This window comes from Excalfactoria chinensis, chromosome 1 (genome assembly GCF_039878825.1).
Source record: "Excalfactoria chinensis isolate bCotChi1 chromosome 1, bCotChi1.hap2, whole genome shotgun sequence".
In the NCBI taxonomy this organism is placed as follows: domain Eukaryota; kingdom Metazoa; phylum Chordata; class Aves; order Galliformes; family Phasianidae; genus Excalfactoria; species Excalfactoria chinensis.
Genome location: NC_092825.1, coordinates 122,142,643 through 122,157,581, shown reverse-complemented (window position 1 = coordinate 122,157,581; position 14,939 = coordinate 122,142,643). Strand labels below are relative to the sequence as shown.

The window sequence follows — 14,939 nt, the reverse complement described above, 5'->3', positions numbered from 1 at the left end:
GGTGCCGACCTGTATCTAACCCAGAAATTTATCTCACATCTTCATCTGCCACTGAGGCTGTGCACTATACAGAAGGCTATATACAGCTCATGCAACAGGAAAAAGAAGAAAGTTACATGAATGAAGTGTTGAAAAAGCTGTCACACCACTTTTATTTTTGCCTACCTATACAAATACAGTGGCTGTGTTTGCCCGTTGCCTTACGGAAGTGCACTGTAAGGGAAATGAGTAAGAAATAGATGTAGGCGGGATTTTTACACCCTCTTACGTGAGGTTTAGAAGAACTTAATAATGAAATGACACTGTCAAAGCACACAAAAATATGCCACTGAGTTGCATTCACTGCTTCTGTTTTTTTCTGTGCCCCATTGCTATAACCACCACAGGGAAACAGGTTTGCAAGGAGAAGGTATGTTTGCTTTTGACTTTATCTGTTGTACAGTTTTACTACAAAGAAGGTAGGCAAAGAAACACTGTGTTTTTGTCATTTATGTTAATTTTAATGTTCTTAAAATAACTCTTTGAGGGATGGATAGGTACTATCTGCAAAATGCTTGCTTTTGTCTCCAAAGACAGATGTAGCCAAAATTTTGATGTTGTATGAGCATATTTTTTTCTACAGTTTATGTGTTATATATAAATATTTTCAAATGAAGGGTGACCATGTTTCCAGTATTACTGGGCTCATCCAAGTACACTCTTGAAAAAAGCTCAGTCCGACTAGAAATGTTCAGATTTTCACATTCAAAGAGCAAAATTGCTGTAACAGTGAGTTCCTTTTAGCACAATTATTATTGTGCTTTATTATTTCCTTTGCTTATAAAAGTCATTGTAGTGTCTGACATGATATAAGCTCTGATAAGCTACAATAACAGGGTCAGATGTTACTTACAACCAGGATGTTATTAGGCAGTTCTTTCTCATCTTATGAGCACTAATTAGTCTGGAGAACAGATAATGTAGCAGGACTTCAACCTAGCCAATATTTCCAAATGTCTAAAATGAACATCTCCTGTGGATGTGTGTCAGGGCTGAGCATTTTCAAAGAAGAAATAGAAGATGGGTTGTTTGTTGCACAAAGCCTAACTGTAGCCCTACACAACAGTGCATGACGGGTACATAATATAAAGAGCTCTGCATGGAAATACTTTATGTTTCCTTATGATTTTGGACAATAATCTTCACAGCTATTGCACGAGATGTAAAAGATAGTGCTTCCCACCTCTGAGGAGAAAGGTATTGTTCTTCTACTGTAATTGTTTTTCTAAAGAGGAGAAACATGTGGCAGCATGGTTCTACCTATTTTTAATGAAATAATGACAGAGAATTGATTAATAAAGGGTTTTTAAAAAAGGAATTGTAGAGCAAAGAAACCACTAAGAAAATCTGTCAAGCTCTCAAGCTGTTTGTAGGCATGATAAAATCGTGGCTGCAGAACAAAAGGCTCATAAGTTTAAAGAACACTTGGGTGTTATTATATGCTTCTCTTAGTTATAAAAAGCTGAAGTTACAACAGAAGAGGGCAAGGAACTGCTTTCATTTGTGTTTTCTTCAACCACAATGCCACAGTGCCATCCTAGGAGTTCCCTTTATTATGTCCTCAGTCAACCTGTTTGTTGGTACATACTTGAAACAGGTTGTTTTTGAATTTGACGTCAGAATAACCCTTTTTCGCTTAGCGTCACCAAAGGCTTTACAAACCCTAAACCTCTAAGATCCTTGCACAATGCCTATGACCATACTTCAGGCTGTTACACTTCTTTGACTTCCTTATTTCCAATCCCAAAGTATTTCCCATTTGTAAATGGGGAAATTAAGTGCATAGATTTGATTGACCCTGGGTCATCAGGTGACTCTGTGAAATAACAGAGAAATGAGTGATGCTCTTGGTCATCTTAGTACCATGATATACTCACTGGACTCTAAAGAGTGCATTGTAATATGCTTATAGATACACATATATAAGACAGATATAAACAACTCTGCATTGAATGCTTACATGTCTCTATCAACAGATAGAGATCTGTTGATCATTCTGGCTTTTTTTTTTTTTTTTTTTTTTTTTTTTTTTTTTGTCTCCTGAATTACTTATCTTTATTTTCAGATGTTTAAGAAATTAGATTGAATAACCCTTTTTCGCTTAGCGTCACCAAAGGCTTTACAAACCCTAAACCTCTAAGATCCTTGCACAATGCCTATGACCATACTTCAGGCTGTTACACTTCTTTGACTTCCTTATTTCCAATCCCAAAGTATTTCCCATTTGTAAATGGGGAAATTAAGTGCATAGATTTGATTGACCCTGGATCATCAGGTGACTCTGTGAAATAACAGAGAAATGAGTGATGCTCTTGGTCATCTTAGTACCATGATATACTCACTGGACTCTAAAGAGTGCATTGTAATATGCTTATAGATACACATATATAAGACAGATATAAACAACTCTGCATTGAATGCTTACATGTCTCTATCAACAGATAGAGATCTGTTGATCATTCTGGCTTTTTTTTTTTTTTTTTTTTTTTTTTTTTTTTTTTTGTCTCCTGAATTACTTATCTTTATTTTCAGATGTTTAAGAAATTAGATTGAAATTGAAATATCTTGTCCTTGATAACAGTTCCCCTAGTGGATCCTGATTACCAGTGATACCAGTGAGCTGAGTGTGAAGAGGATGTTTCCACTGAGGTGTTCTGAGTGATGAGAAGTTATTCATTTATATGTATTTGTAGCTAAGGTATAGAACGTTGTATTAGTTCTCCTAAATATCAGCCTTTGCCTCAGGAAATTTTGAGTCGGGACACGTATTAAGTTCTTACATTCCTAATATATTCAAATGAAATAAACATTTTGCAAAGAAGTTCCAAATACCTCCATAAAGCAGAGCAACTGCCTGGAGCCACCAAATTCATTGTGCCAAATCCAATGCCTGGACAAATTAAATGATAGCCATATCTTCAGCATCTGTAACAGTGGTAGACAATCTTCAGACTCAACACAGTTAAAATCATTGCTGTATTGATGCAAATGTGCAACTGAAAGACCCAAACAGTATGCGATTGTGCTTGTTAATTAGGTGCCTAAAAATCAATAAACGTGCATGCAGAGTTCTACATGATTTAAGAAGTTATACAGTCTTTCCACAGAGGGGACATGAGATATTCTTCCTATGTTTGCAGGCATGAATGTCACAGCCATTGAAAATTTTGTCTGTGTGATATATAATATTTCCTTCATGAACTGCACTTGGCATGTGGACAGGAATGCTTCAGGAGATACTCAGTATTTCCTGTACTGGAAGACCTCAAGGTGAGTAGGTCTTCTTGCCTTGGAAAATTTGAATTCTCATCTGACATGCAACATTATCAATATTAAACTGAAGAAATTTGTTATATATAGGAAAGAAGATTACATCAGATGCCAAAATTACATTGAAGATAATTGTGGAAGACACACAGGATGCAGATTCCAAAATGTGACAATCGAAGGGAATAAGAAAGGTTATTTCCTGGTGAATGAGTCTAGAAATGGACAAAATATTTTGCCCTACAAAACAATAATTTATCTGTATGAAATTGGTAAGGACTATATATATTTTTTTAATTTTATTTCCAGAATTGTGCTAAAAGAATGAAGGATTCAACCCTAAGGGGGAAAAAAAAGAAAGAAAAAGAAAACAAGCATAAATTTTTGAAATATTCTTCCTCAGTCTTCTTTTTTTCCCAGCCTTTGTGACTGAAATGTCAAAAGTATAAGAGTGAGAAAAAAAAAAGGAATGTAGAGACAACCCTGATATTATAGACTGGAGAATTCTGAAGACTGATGTCACATATATATGCTATGAAAGAACAAAGTCATCTTTTGGGAAAAAGTAGCTATGAATGCCTGAGTGGGAATATCTAGATGTTGGCTTTATGTCTTTATCTCATGATTCTGAATTCTGTTGAAGCACAGAAAAAAAAAAAAAAAATTAAAAAAAAAAAAAAAAAAAAAGGATCCAAATGCCTTAAAGCAGTGGACAAAAACTATAACAAAACAAAACAAATGCACAGATTATATTTCAGAATTCAGTAAAATATAGATATGAGTCTGTTCTGTTTTGTTTTAGTTTAACCTACAGTGATGTCTGATACTCCAGACTCCTCAACTGAAGTACTAAATCAGGAAGTCCTGTTTCTGAAAACAGAGTGAATCTGGTAATTCTCATAAAGATGCAGGTATTTTTATAAGACAGAGCAAACAGACTAGATTTTTAATCAGCCATATTCCTATAATAATTGTATTTCTGATTTAATTATTTCAGAGAAGCTCACCCCTCCATTAAATGTAACTGTGAACTGTACAGGAGTTTCTCACAGTTGTGAAATTGAGTGGCAACGACCTCATACAAGTCATGTGGACAGAGACAGTTGTTTCAAATATGAAATTGTCATAGAAAACAAGGTAAGGAGAATGGATTATAATGCTTAACTTTATTTCACATGCCTGCATTTCAACCTGCATTATCATACAACAAATGCCCTGTTCTCTCTTTCTCTTCTTGAGTTACCTCTCTGTTTTTCTATGTAGTACCTCTGCATGTGAGCTGAGAACAGCTGTCACTTACAGATACATACAGCAATTAGCAGGATTGCTTTCAGTTCAATTTTTGGCTGATCATTAAAGGAACTGGTCGAGGATTCTCCATACCAAGGGTGAACAGTTATTTCAGCACAAACACAGAACATGACTTTACCCCTCACCATTGTCCACTCTTCCAAAAGACTAGTTTGACCTTCTTGAGTTTGCTACATACGGAAGTTGACTGACTGAATAATGGTGAAAATATTTCTGTTAAAGACTAAAGTTGGACAACAACATGAATTAGATAGTGAATTCATTGTGTATTGGTCATTCTTAGATTGCTGTGAGTGCTCAAAATTGCCAAAAGGCTGAATTTCAATCTAGCTAGCTGGTTTAAGGACTGGAAATATATGAAGTTAAACTCATTTTTAGAGCACCAGAGGAAAAGAATAGCAGATGATAACGCGAACAGCACCAATTAGCACACTCGTACTGCTGTATGAGCAAAGCACTCCCTAGTTTTTTGTTGTTGTTGTTTGTTTCTTTGTTCCATGTTTCTAGTTTTGCTGTTAACTGGAGCTGTGTATTTCTTTTGGATGCAGTTTTTGTATAAACAAACATCTCTGCCAGATTGCACTAACCACTTGATTGACCTTGAAGTTTGTATCTCATCCAATTCCAAGGCTTAGATAAAGTAAGTCTTCACCTTATATACAGTCAGGATTGCAGTGAATTGCGCTGCAGTTATCACAAACGTGTTAATGGGTAGCAACACACATCAGTTCTTGGTATTGTTGGCTTTTTTATATGTGCGTGGTTTTGTGTTTGTTTTCTTTAAGTTCATTGTCATTTCTTTTTAATTTCAAGTGCAAATAGACAGCTATGTTTTTTAATAAAAAGAAATATTCTATCATATCACTGAAACAGAATATCCAGGTTTTCCAGGTCTTAACGTGAACTGATTGTTATTTCACATTTCATTAACTGCAACTATTTTGAAGATTTGGATGAATAAGGACAGTAGTGCAATATCCATTAAGAATACTGCTTGAAATATTTGTGGAAGCAGTCATGAGTTCCTTACTCCAACAGCAAATAAATAAATAAATAAATAAATAAATAGGGAGCTGTAACACAGCTGAATTAAATGATTAAGAATGCAGAAGTTACACACAGTTCTGAGGGAAAACAAAGTTGTCACTGTTTGCTCATATTAATCAAGATATTTTTCAGTACAAATAAGACATACATCATTCACACATAGGGCATGTGAAGAAAAGCTTATTTTGTTATTGTTTTTCAATTATTTGATTCTCAGCTCTGCAATCACATTTAAAGGGTTCATTATTTCCGAGCGCAGGTGATGAGGAAAAATGTTCCAGTGGAGGAACAGCTTAACTTCACAGTGTATAAAGAAAAGCATTCTAAATATCAAATGTACTCTTTTTCTCCCTAAAAATCAACCATTACTAAAGTAGAACATCTTATTATATAGTAACAAAAGGAACAATCATAAAAAGTCATTTTTGTTGCTAGGCTGATCCTGAGGAGAGAATGAAAGACACATCTAAGATGGTAAGTCTTTGTTACTAAATTAATCTAAAGTTTATGCTGGGTTGAAAAGCCTACTCTATAAGAACATCCTGTGATCAAATTGCTTTCGCTTCAGCATACCAGTGTATAATATATTATGTATGCTTATTATTGACAAAATTCCTCAGTACAGTTTTAAATTTTTGTTTATAAGACATGGTACAAACAATACCTGCACACATGGAACTTGCATCTACGCAAGTCGCACATCCTCCATTTTACAGCTCATGTACTTCCTAGCAAATTCATGTATATGTATAAATATGAATCAGAAATTCACGCTACAATTGGAGACACAAAATTCAGATAACTGAGAAGAATTTTACTTCCTAAATGAGATCTCAGGATGGGGTTGAGATGAAGGAAACGGGAAAATATCACCTGAAAGATTAAGTCAGTATAAAGGAGGAAGAAAAATATCATTCATCTGTCCACAGAATTATGTAAAAATGGTTATTCTGTAATTGTTTACATTATTAAATGAAGCAGATACATATATTAACATCTGAACATCTAGTGACGGCAAAGCTCTCAGTCTAGTTGTTTTATATTTAGGAAAGAATCATCACAGGAAATTCCTATATATTTGACAGCTTCAATGCAAATAAAAGGTACACCGTCAAAATCAGAGCAACTAACAATTACTGCTCAGTGAGCGAAAACTGGGGGGAGTGGAGTACGCCTGTGGAGTTTGGTAAGAATGAAAATCATTTTCTTGACATAATTTTCCCTCAGTTGTTACTTGTCTACCTCGCTTATTACTTCCCAGGTAGAAACACTTTAAAATTTGCACATCTCTTCAATTTGCTGGGATGAAAAAGAGCTAAGAACTGGCATACCTGTCAATATGAGGGAGCTATCCAACTGTTCTGCACTGACAGTCAGTGCTTCCTGCAAGAAGACAGTGGATAATGCACATCTTTTTCAAGTCTCTGTTGCCACCTGTTTTCCCTCTGTTTTTACAGACTTATCATTTCCCCTGTTGTTCTCTGTCACCTTGGATTCTGAAATAATATGTAGACCCCTGATCCTCACAAAATCATTGGTAAAATGTCAATTTGCTGAAGAAATTCTCTCTGCCATCCCATTCCTTCATATATTAGAAGGCAATGAGAAGCTAGGCCAAGGAAGAAGTGATGGAATGATGCCATGAAACACCATCATGCATCACAGAAGATGCTTTACATTCTTTTCTATTTTGTGATACTAAATGTTTTGATGATTATTGCTTTTCAGGAGGAGAACAACTGACATCTACTTCATCATACACATTACTTCTGATATCAGCCATAGCAGCAAGTCTTCTACTTTTCATCTGCATCATGTAACTCTTCTTTCTTGTGCAAAACTTTTATTCTGTATTCTACTGTGAAATAACTTCCTTTCTCCCCAGCAGAAATGTTATGATATCTTTTAAGCAGAGGAGACGGGGGAAAGGTGATAATGAATTATAGCAGGTATCATGACCTCCTAGCCATAGAGCCTCAAGTATTTCTGATTCCAAATTTTTTTTAACTACTTGATCAATATAACACAACTCCTTCCAACTGACATATAGGGTCTTAGATCAGTTCCTCTTTAGTTCCTGCCTTTAGGTACTGCATTGTAGAGGGTGGCAAGTAAAATCATTTCCTTGGCTTAAGGATATTTCTGTTTTAGAGGATAAAGAACGGCAACTTCCTGTAACTCTTTAACAAAACATAAAATAAACTGCAAAAATCCAAATTCTGAACAATGAACTGATGCCACTGGCTTAGACCCATGTAATTTTTAGATACTCTTTCATTATTTTTGTCTCAGAGACAGAAAATAAGGCCTCAGTGTTATAATAATAGAATGAATTTTTATAAATGTGTATATTGAGTCTTCTCCACCTTTTTTCGACCTTGTAGAACCATTTATCTGAAAACAATACCTGCCATTGTACTACAGCCAAAAGACCCATTCCATGATATCTCTCCAGTGAATTTCCAGGTATGTTTTCTTTCCATTTCTCTGAAATTATCTGTAAAGGAGGATCCATTGCAATCTCAACTGTACGAACTAAATGTCAGGGAAAATTTTATAAGCACAAGATATAATTCTTTCTTTTTCTTCTGTTGGGGTATCAAAAGATGAGCTCTGTATGCAAATAATTCTCTTGGTTCTCCTTTTCCATTCAGAGATATTTGATATCGGCTAAATAAACAATTTCACCCAGATCTCCATAGCCTAAGCTTTTCAGTACAATAATAATGTAGATTCAGACCACTGGTAGCTATGCAGAGGGAGAGACACAGAAATTTACTTCTGGTTAAAAATACTTCTCTCGTAGCAGATGTTGAGACCATGTTAGTTTTGACAATGCTGCTGGAGGAGAATTTTCTAGGGTATGGGAAGCAAAAAAAAGTACAGCAGAAAGCTGAGAGGTTCTGATCTATGCAGAGAGCTTGAGAAACTCCGGAGAATAAGGAAAATATCACAAGTGAAAATGGGAGAACTGCCAGTCTGGGGAGCATTGTGCAAAAGTTGTTACAATTCAGAGAGTATTTTAGCTGGCAATGAGCAGGTCTGGAAGAGAAAACATGCCTACAAGGACATACTGGAAGTTACTATAAATCCTACTTTCATGTTAGATCCAAAGATGCCTTTGAATGTAAAAGTCCTTTGATCCTTTCTGGGTAGCTCATCAGGAAGGGAAGATATTACTCATCTACTGCAGTCCTCTCATTGTCAGAGTCCCACTACATCTTCTCTATAATAATTAAATAGCAATTTGAATAATAAAAGTTTCAAATTATAAACTAGTGATCAATCTCATGCATGAAATGTTAATTAAATATTTTTTCTTTTATCAGACAGAGGATCAATTCATTAAGCATGAAACTGAAGAAATAATAACAATTGTTGAAGAAGCAGCATAATGGCATGCAGGATAAGAGAGGGGTTTTTTTGTTTGTTTGCTTTTTGTTTATTTTCATGCAAATGATTATGTATATACTTGCTGGCATTTATTTAAAGGTTTTTGATATCCTCCATCTTGTAAGCAGAGATAACTGCATTGCCTGATCAGGTCAGTCTTCTATAGTCTGCCATTATTAAAAAACCTCTGTACAATTTGCTTGGAAATAATATATTATTTCTGTAAGTATTTTGAGTTATATACTCCAACCAGTGGAATACTGTATAAATAGTAAGGAGCATTACTTGAAGTCTCCCTCCAGAATAAATACTGAAGATCTTCTATGCCTACTAAGCAGTTGTGTTCAGTTCTGCTCCTGACTGGCTTTTCCAATGCCTTTTCTGAAATTACTAAACAACTATTTCTGAAATGAATTTGTTATTTTTTGTCTGTGTTTCTACTAGGAAAAAAATAATAATAGAAAAATGAAAAAAGAAAAAAGGAAAAAGAAAAAAAAATGCAAGCATACAAGCAAACAAAAACACAACCATAAAACAAACCCTGGCACACCAGAATATCTGAAATGATTTGCATGTTCAAATTGCATCCTCGTGAAACAGGAGAGGTGCTGACAAGGTTAAGAAAAAAATATGCCAGATTTTAAAAAAAAATGCTCAATATGGATACGTTTAACTGAAGAATCGTGAGTTTCTTTTCACTGAACTGGAGCTTCCAATGGGAATTTCACTTCTGCCCAGGGGATAGCCCTGACTGGAGGGAAACGTGCCTTGAGCCATGCCATAATGTAAACCAGATCCATCAGACAAGCACCAAGACAGCTTCTTCAGCATAGGAAATCCCCAGTGTCAGAAAGGAGCAAGTGGGGGGACAGATCACAAAGATCTGAACGCATGAGTTATGAGAGGATGGCTCTGTCATGGAAGAATTTGTGTAGGGCAAAGTTTGCAGATGTCAAGAACTGTTACTTGGGATTCGAATGGAGAAGCTGTAGTCTGTGTCATGATATCCAAAACACAGTAAGAAGAGGAAGGATATATGGAAGATAAATCTAGGCTGCTGGCAGGCAATCTAAACGCTACTTCAGTGACATCCCACATATATGTTATGTTATTTGCCTTCCTCTTTTCCCTCAGGATCTTAAAGTCTACCACATCACGGTTCTTGCAGTTAGGAATGCAACTGACTGTCACATCCTTGACCAACTCTTCTTTGATGAATTACAAATCCAACTGAGTACCTTCTGTATTTGGTCTGTTTAGCATCTGTATTAAAACATGATTCCTGTTGACCTCTCTAATTCTCCATACCCTTCCATGTTGCCCTTCCACCAGATTTCAGGATGGTTAAAGTCTTCTCAGGCAGCTGAAATCCCATCCTAGTAGACAAAATTCAGTGATGATGATAAACATCCGCTAACCCCCCATGATCAAGAGGTTTCCTTTGAAGCCAGATTTTTCTGATTCCATGTTTCTAAATAAGTTTTTATCAACAATTTCTTTTAGATAACTTTAAAAATAGAAGTTGAGAAGAAACATGCTCTTTACATTATAACTTATTAACAATAAGAACTCCTGCATCACAAATGTCCAACTAAACCCAAAACTTACTATGGAAATCAAAACATACAATGCCTACTGAATCCTCTCTATTCTGTTTCACAGTCATGACCATTAGCGGACTATTTATTTACAACTCCTTTGCTTTCACTAGGGAAGATGGTGAGGCTGCAAAGCCCCTTCAGAAATCTGGAATTCACTTCTAATGTTCCGATGAGGACAACAGAAGTCCCATTCATGAGACACTGGAGGTGGGAGCAGGTGGGGTTAGAGCATCCCTTTCCTGTTCTTGGGCAAAGACCCAAAGTAATGATCACTGGAAAAGGGTGATCAGGCTGTGTAGCCTAACTGTGTGATTCAGATGTTCACAAAGACAGAAGTCATGTATTCTGGTCTCCTGTTGCTATATATTATTTTCTTAAAAAAAAAGGAAGTAGTGCAAGTATCAAGAAGAGAGTTGACTCCTATTTCTAAAGTTGCAATCTATGCAAAAGCTGTAACATATGGCCATAAAAAATGTTTAGACAGTGAGCACTTGTTTAGATTTGTGAGCACTCCTATTGCTGTTGGATGAATGAAATAATCTTCAAGCTTTAGAATTTTCTAGGAAGGCTGTGTTGATTCTGATCTGGCAGTGGCAGGATCCTCATAGAACTAAAAGAACAGAAAAGCTGAGTACCCTCGCATTATCTCTGCCCTCCATTACTTCTGGAAAGAGCCTTTTCTTCTTCATCTGCTGGGTTACAGTGAGGCCACTCCACACAGGTTTCTTGGACTTCAAGGCTTTGATAATATCACCAACTGCAACAGTTTTGCTTAGTGATTTTTTATTATTTTTTTAAAATTTGTTTACATTTTTTAAATCTCAGGAAGAATTTGCCCTAAATATAGATAAGCAAAGAAATCCCCTGGGTAACAGAGTTCCTTTGTGGTGGCAACAGCACTGTTCTTGTGGGTTGTTTGGCTTGTTCTCCTACAGTATATTCTAGTTAAAGAAAAAAAGGAAAAAAAGGGAAAAAAAAAAAAAAGAAAAAAAGAAAAAGAAAAAAGAAAAAAGAAAAAAAAGAAAAAGAAAAAAGAAAAAGGAGTATTCATACTCCAAAACCTCAAAACCCCTACTTCCTCAGTGTGTTGCTTAGTGCATAATCTCAGAAAGTACCACCGTGTGTTGCTCCTCTGCTATTTGCTGTAGGCTTGAGAGCTCTTCAGAGTGGGAGCATTAGGTTCAAGTAACTACTTAGTGAAGTGGAGTTGCACTGGAGAAAAAGACCCGAGTGCTTCATGGATGTGTCTCTCTTTATTCACTCATTCTGAGACCTGTAATTGGGAGGACTCGAAATCTGGAAGCTGACAGCACTTCCCAGAACCAAATTTAGGCACACAGAAAATGCAATTGTCCAGCATCCCACTACGTCTGCATCCATGTGATGAACAGCTGAGTCACATACAGGCACTGTATAGCCATCCAACCACAGCCATATGTGGGCTTGTGCTCCCACTACTTCTTGCAGGAAATGTCTGCAGGCACTGGAGATACAGCCCCCTCAGAGCATCAGCTGACCTTAAACACCATCTCTAAAGTGGTGCAGGATCAATAAATGCAACTTTGGTGGAATTTATTCCAGCCTTCTTCCTTTGCAGCCTAATCTCTGGGATCACCTCAACACTTTTCCTTCTCTTCTCCTGCAGTGTGACATTCCAGAAGGGGGGCAGAGCTCCTGCTTTGGAGGTATCGGCTGCAGGAATGGGGTGGGAGACTGCTTAACAACCTAGGAACTATACTATTGGAAGAGGGAAACAAAGGATCTCGCTCAAGGAGAAAGGGGAGAGAGAGGTAGATGCACAAAAACTCTGTCTTCCTTCAGTTTTCAAAACCCTGTTAGATTCTCCCTGGCATTTGCTATGGCTCTAATTTTATTGCCCCGGGCAATTTCCACTCTCCATTCTCCTTAAAATATCACTACAACCAGCCTTAAAATATCACCAGCCACTGCCACGGCAATAGCCAGAATAGCCAAGCTCCAGCTAACTACAGCCCTGCCTGGCCCTGACATGGCCCCTGTCCAGCTGAGCCCACCATTGTCTCTTGTCCAGGCAAGTGGGACTGCCTCCATATCCCCAGCTGCCTGCTCCTGGTCGTGCTGTTGGATGGGACCTGGCCTCGAGGGCCTGTCCTTGAGCAGCAGGGGTGGCATGCTTGGTGCATAGAAAGATATGCTTTTTATTGAGTTATGCTTTGTACTACTATGAATTATTTACAGCCAGAGAAAATATCTGTAAGAGGAAATGTTTCTACATATTCATTGGATTCCAAAGTATTAGCGGATTCTATATAACACCAAAGAAGATTTAACCAGCTAACTACTTGTTCATGTTGCATGAAGTGTGGGTTTTAAAATTGTCAAGATTCTTGATTTTGTAACAATCAGGAGGGAAGTGATGAGCATCACATCTTGCAACACTTCCGATGATATGAGTGTTCCCTAAAACGTAAGAGACAAGGAGGCAGCTCTATTTGTAGCTGTATAACCATTGCAATTGCAACTCTTTCCATCTTCTCTGAGCCTCAAGACTATGATACAAAGATAAATGAAACAAAGAAGTTTTCAAATACAAGGTAGGTCTATTTTTGCCTTTCTGTTCTGTTTATGGGGTTATCTGATAATGCTCTAAAATAGATAAAGGAAGCCGGGGGCTGGAGGGTCAATGACCCAGGCATAATCTCAAAAGCTGGCAGAGAAATACATGGAGCTGAGTTGAATAAAGATTTTTACAAGCGAGATATCTACTGCCTGCTAAGAAAGTTCCTTAGCCACATTTTTTTATTTTCTTTCTGCTTATGGCAATGAATTTGTAATAAACTTAGATGCTGCTCCAATATCCACTTTTATGCATGTATACTAAAAGATACACTTGGAATTACACTAGCTGAGCTAACACTCCCACCAAACTTAGCATACAGATCACTGAGTATCTAGAGCAAACTGATTTTGCTGTGACAAATTCAGATATTTTCTGTTTGCAGCTCTTTGTTCACATGCTTGAGGTCTGCTCATCCTAATAGATAATCTTTAGACCTTAAGACAGCAGTCATCAGGTACATAGAATTTCTAGAGCAGTTCCCAAATCAACAGCTCTATAAATCATCACACAAATTATTTTGCTGCAGTGAAAAAAACTTTGTTGATTTTGTTACCATCCATTTTAAAGATACTGCTTGAAATGTCCATACAATCTTTTCTTGCTCAAGAATTAGAATCGCAGAATAGAATCATAGAATCACACAAGTTGGAAAGGACCTTAAGGTCAGCAAGTCCAACCACAACCTAACCACACTGCTGTAGCTAACAACCCTCTACTAAATAATGTCCCTGAAAACCACATCCAAGTGATGGTGACTCAAACACCTCCCTGAGAAGCCTATTGCTTAACAACCCTTTCTGTAAAAAAGTTTTTCCTGATATCTAACCTAAACTTACCCGGGTGCAACTTGAGGCCATTTCCCCTCATCCTGTCACATGTCACCAGTGAGAAGAGACTAACTCTGCTCTCGCTGTAAGTCCCTTTCATATGTTGGAAGAGAGCAATAAGGTCTCCTTTCAGCCTCCTTTTCCTCAGACTAAACAACCCCAGTTCCCTCAGCCTCTCCTTATAGGGCATACTCTCCAAGCCCTTCAAAAGCCTTGTTGCCCTTCTTTGGACCTGATCCAGCACTTCAATATCTTTTCTGTACTGAGGTGCCCAAAACTGAACACAGTACTCCAGGTGAGGCCTCACCAATGCTGAGTGCCCTGTGGGACACCACTTGTGACTGGCTGCCAAATAGATTTAACTCCATTGTCCACAACTCTTTGGGCCCTGCCATCCAGCCATTGTTTCACCCAGCAGAGCATACACCCATGCAAACCATGGGCAGCAAGCTTCTCCAAGAGGATGCTGTGGAGGACAGTGTGAAAGACCTTACTGAAGCCCAGGTAGACCACACTGACAGCCTTACCCTCATCCACTAAGCAGATCACCTTGTCATAGAATGAAATCAGGTTTGTCAGACAGGATTTGTAAACCCATGCTGGCCGGGCCTGATCCCCTCATTTACCTTTAACTGGTCCATGATGGCGCCAAGATTCCATAGATTCCTGGGCACCGAGGTGAGACTGACCACCTGTAGCTACCAGGATAATCTTTCCAGCCCTTTTTAAAGATGGGTGTCACATTCACCAGCCTCCAATCCACTGGGACATCCCCAGTTAGCCAGGATTGCCGAAAAATGATGGAGTGGCTTGGCAACCACATCCGCCAACTCCCTCAGCAATCTAGGGTGCAAT

At 37.6% G+C, this 14,939-nt stretch overlaps 2 protein-coding genes across 2 annotated transcripts in view; both read left to right on the top strand.

The window, feature by feature from the left end:
• Window positions 1-270: 270 nt before the first annotated feature.
• On the top strand, window positions 271-9,469 carry LOC140261991 (granulocyte-macrophage colony-stimulating factor receptor subunit alpha-like). The gene is made up of 9 exons (XM_072356053.1): window positions 271-409; window positions 3,180-3,309; window positions 3,400-3,578; window positions 4,304-4,443; window positions 6,100-6,138; window positions 6,712-6,850; window positions 7,393-7,480; window positions 8,049-8,130; window positions 8,994-9,469. The coding sequence occupies exons 2-9, from the start codon at window positions 3,182-3,184 to the stop codon at window positions 9,057-9,059; spliced, it is 861 nt and encodes a 286-aa protein (XP_072212154.1). The 5' UTR covers window positions 271-409; window positions 3,180-3,181; the 3' UTR covers window positions 9,060-9,469.
• Window positions 9,470-13,113: 3,644 nt separating this feature from the next.
• The window catches only part of LOC140250748 (uncharacterized), a 39,121-nt gene continuing 37,295 nt past the window's right edge, over window positions 13,114-14,939 (top strand). Inside the window, exon 1 of the mRNA XM_072333682.1 lies at window positions 13,114-13,231. The gene's annotated coding sequence lies outside the window, so the exon portion shown is untranslated. The remainder of the gene's footprint in view (window positions 13,232-14,939) is intronic.

Bases quoted from the DNA above. Each gene is read 5' to 3' on its own strand.
- LOC140261991 (XM_072356053.1), top strand. From the start codon at position 3,182: ATGAATGTCACAGCCATTGAAAATTTTGTCTGTGTGATATATAATATT. The intron at 3,579-4,303 runs GTAAGGACTATA...TAATTATTTCAG, and splicing joins AATTTATCTGTATGAAATTG to AGAAGCTCACCCCTCCATTA. The intron at 6,851-7,392 runs GTAAGAATGAAA...ATTGCTTTTCAG, and splicing joins GAGTACGCCTGTGGAGTTTG to GAGGAGAACAACTGACATCT.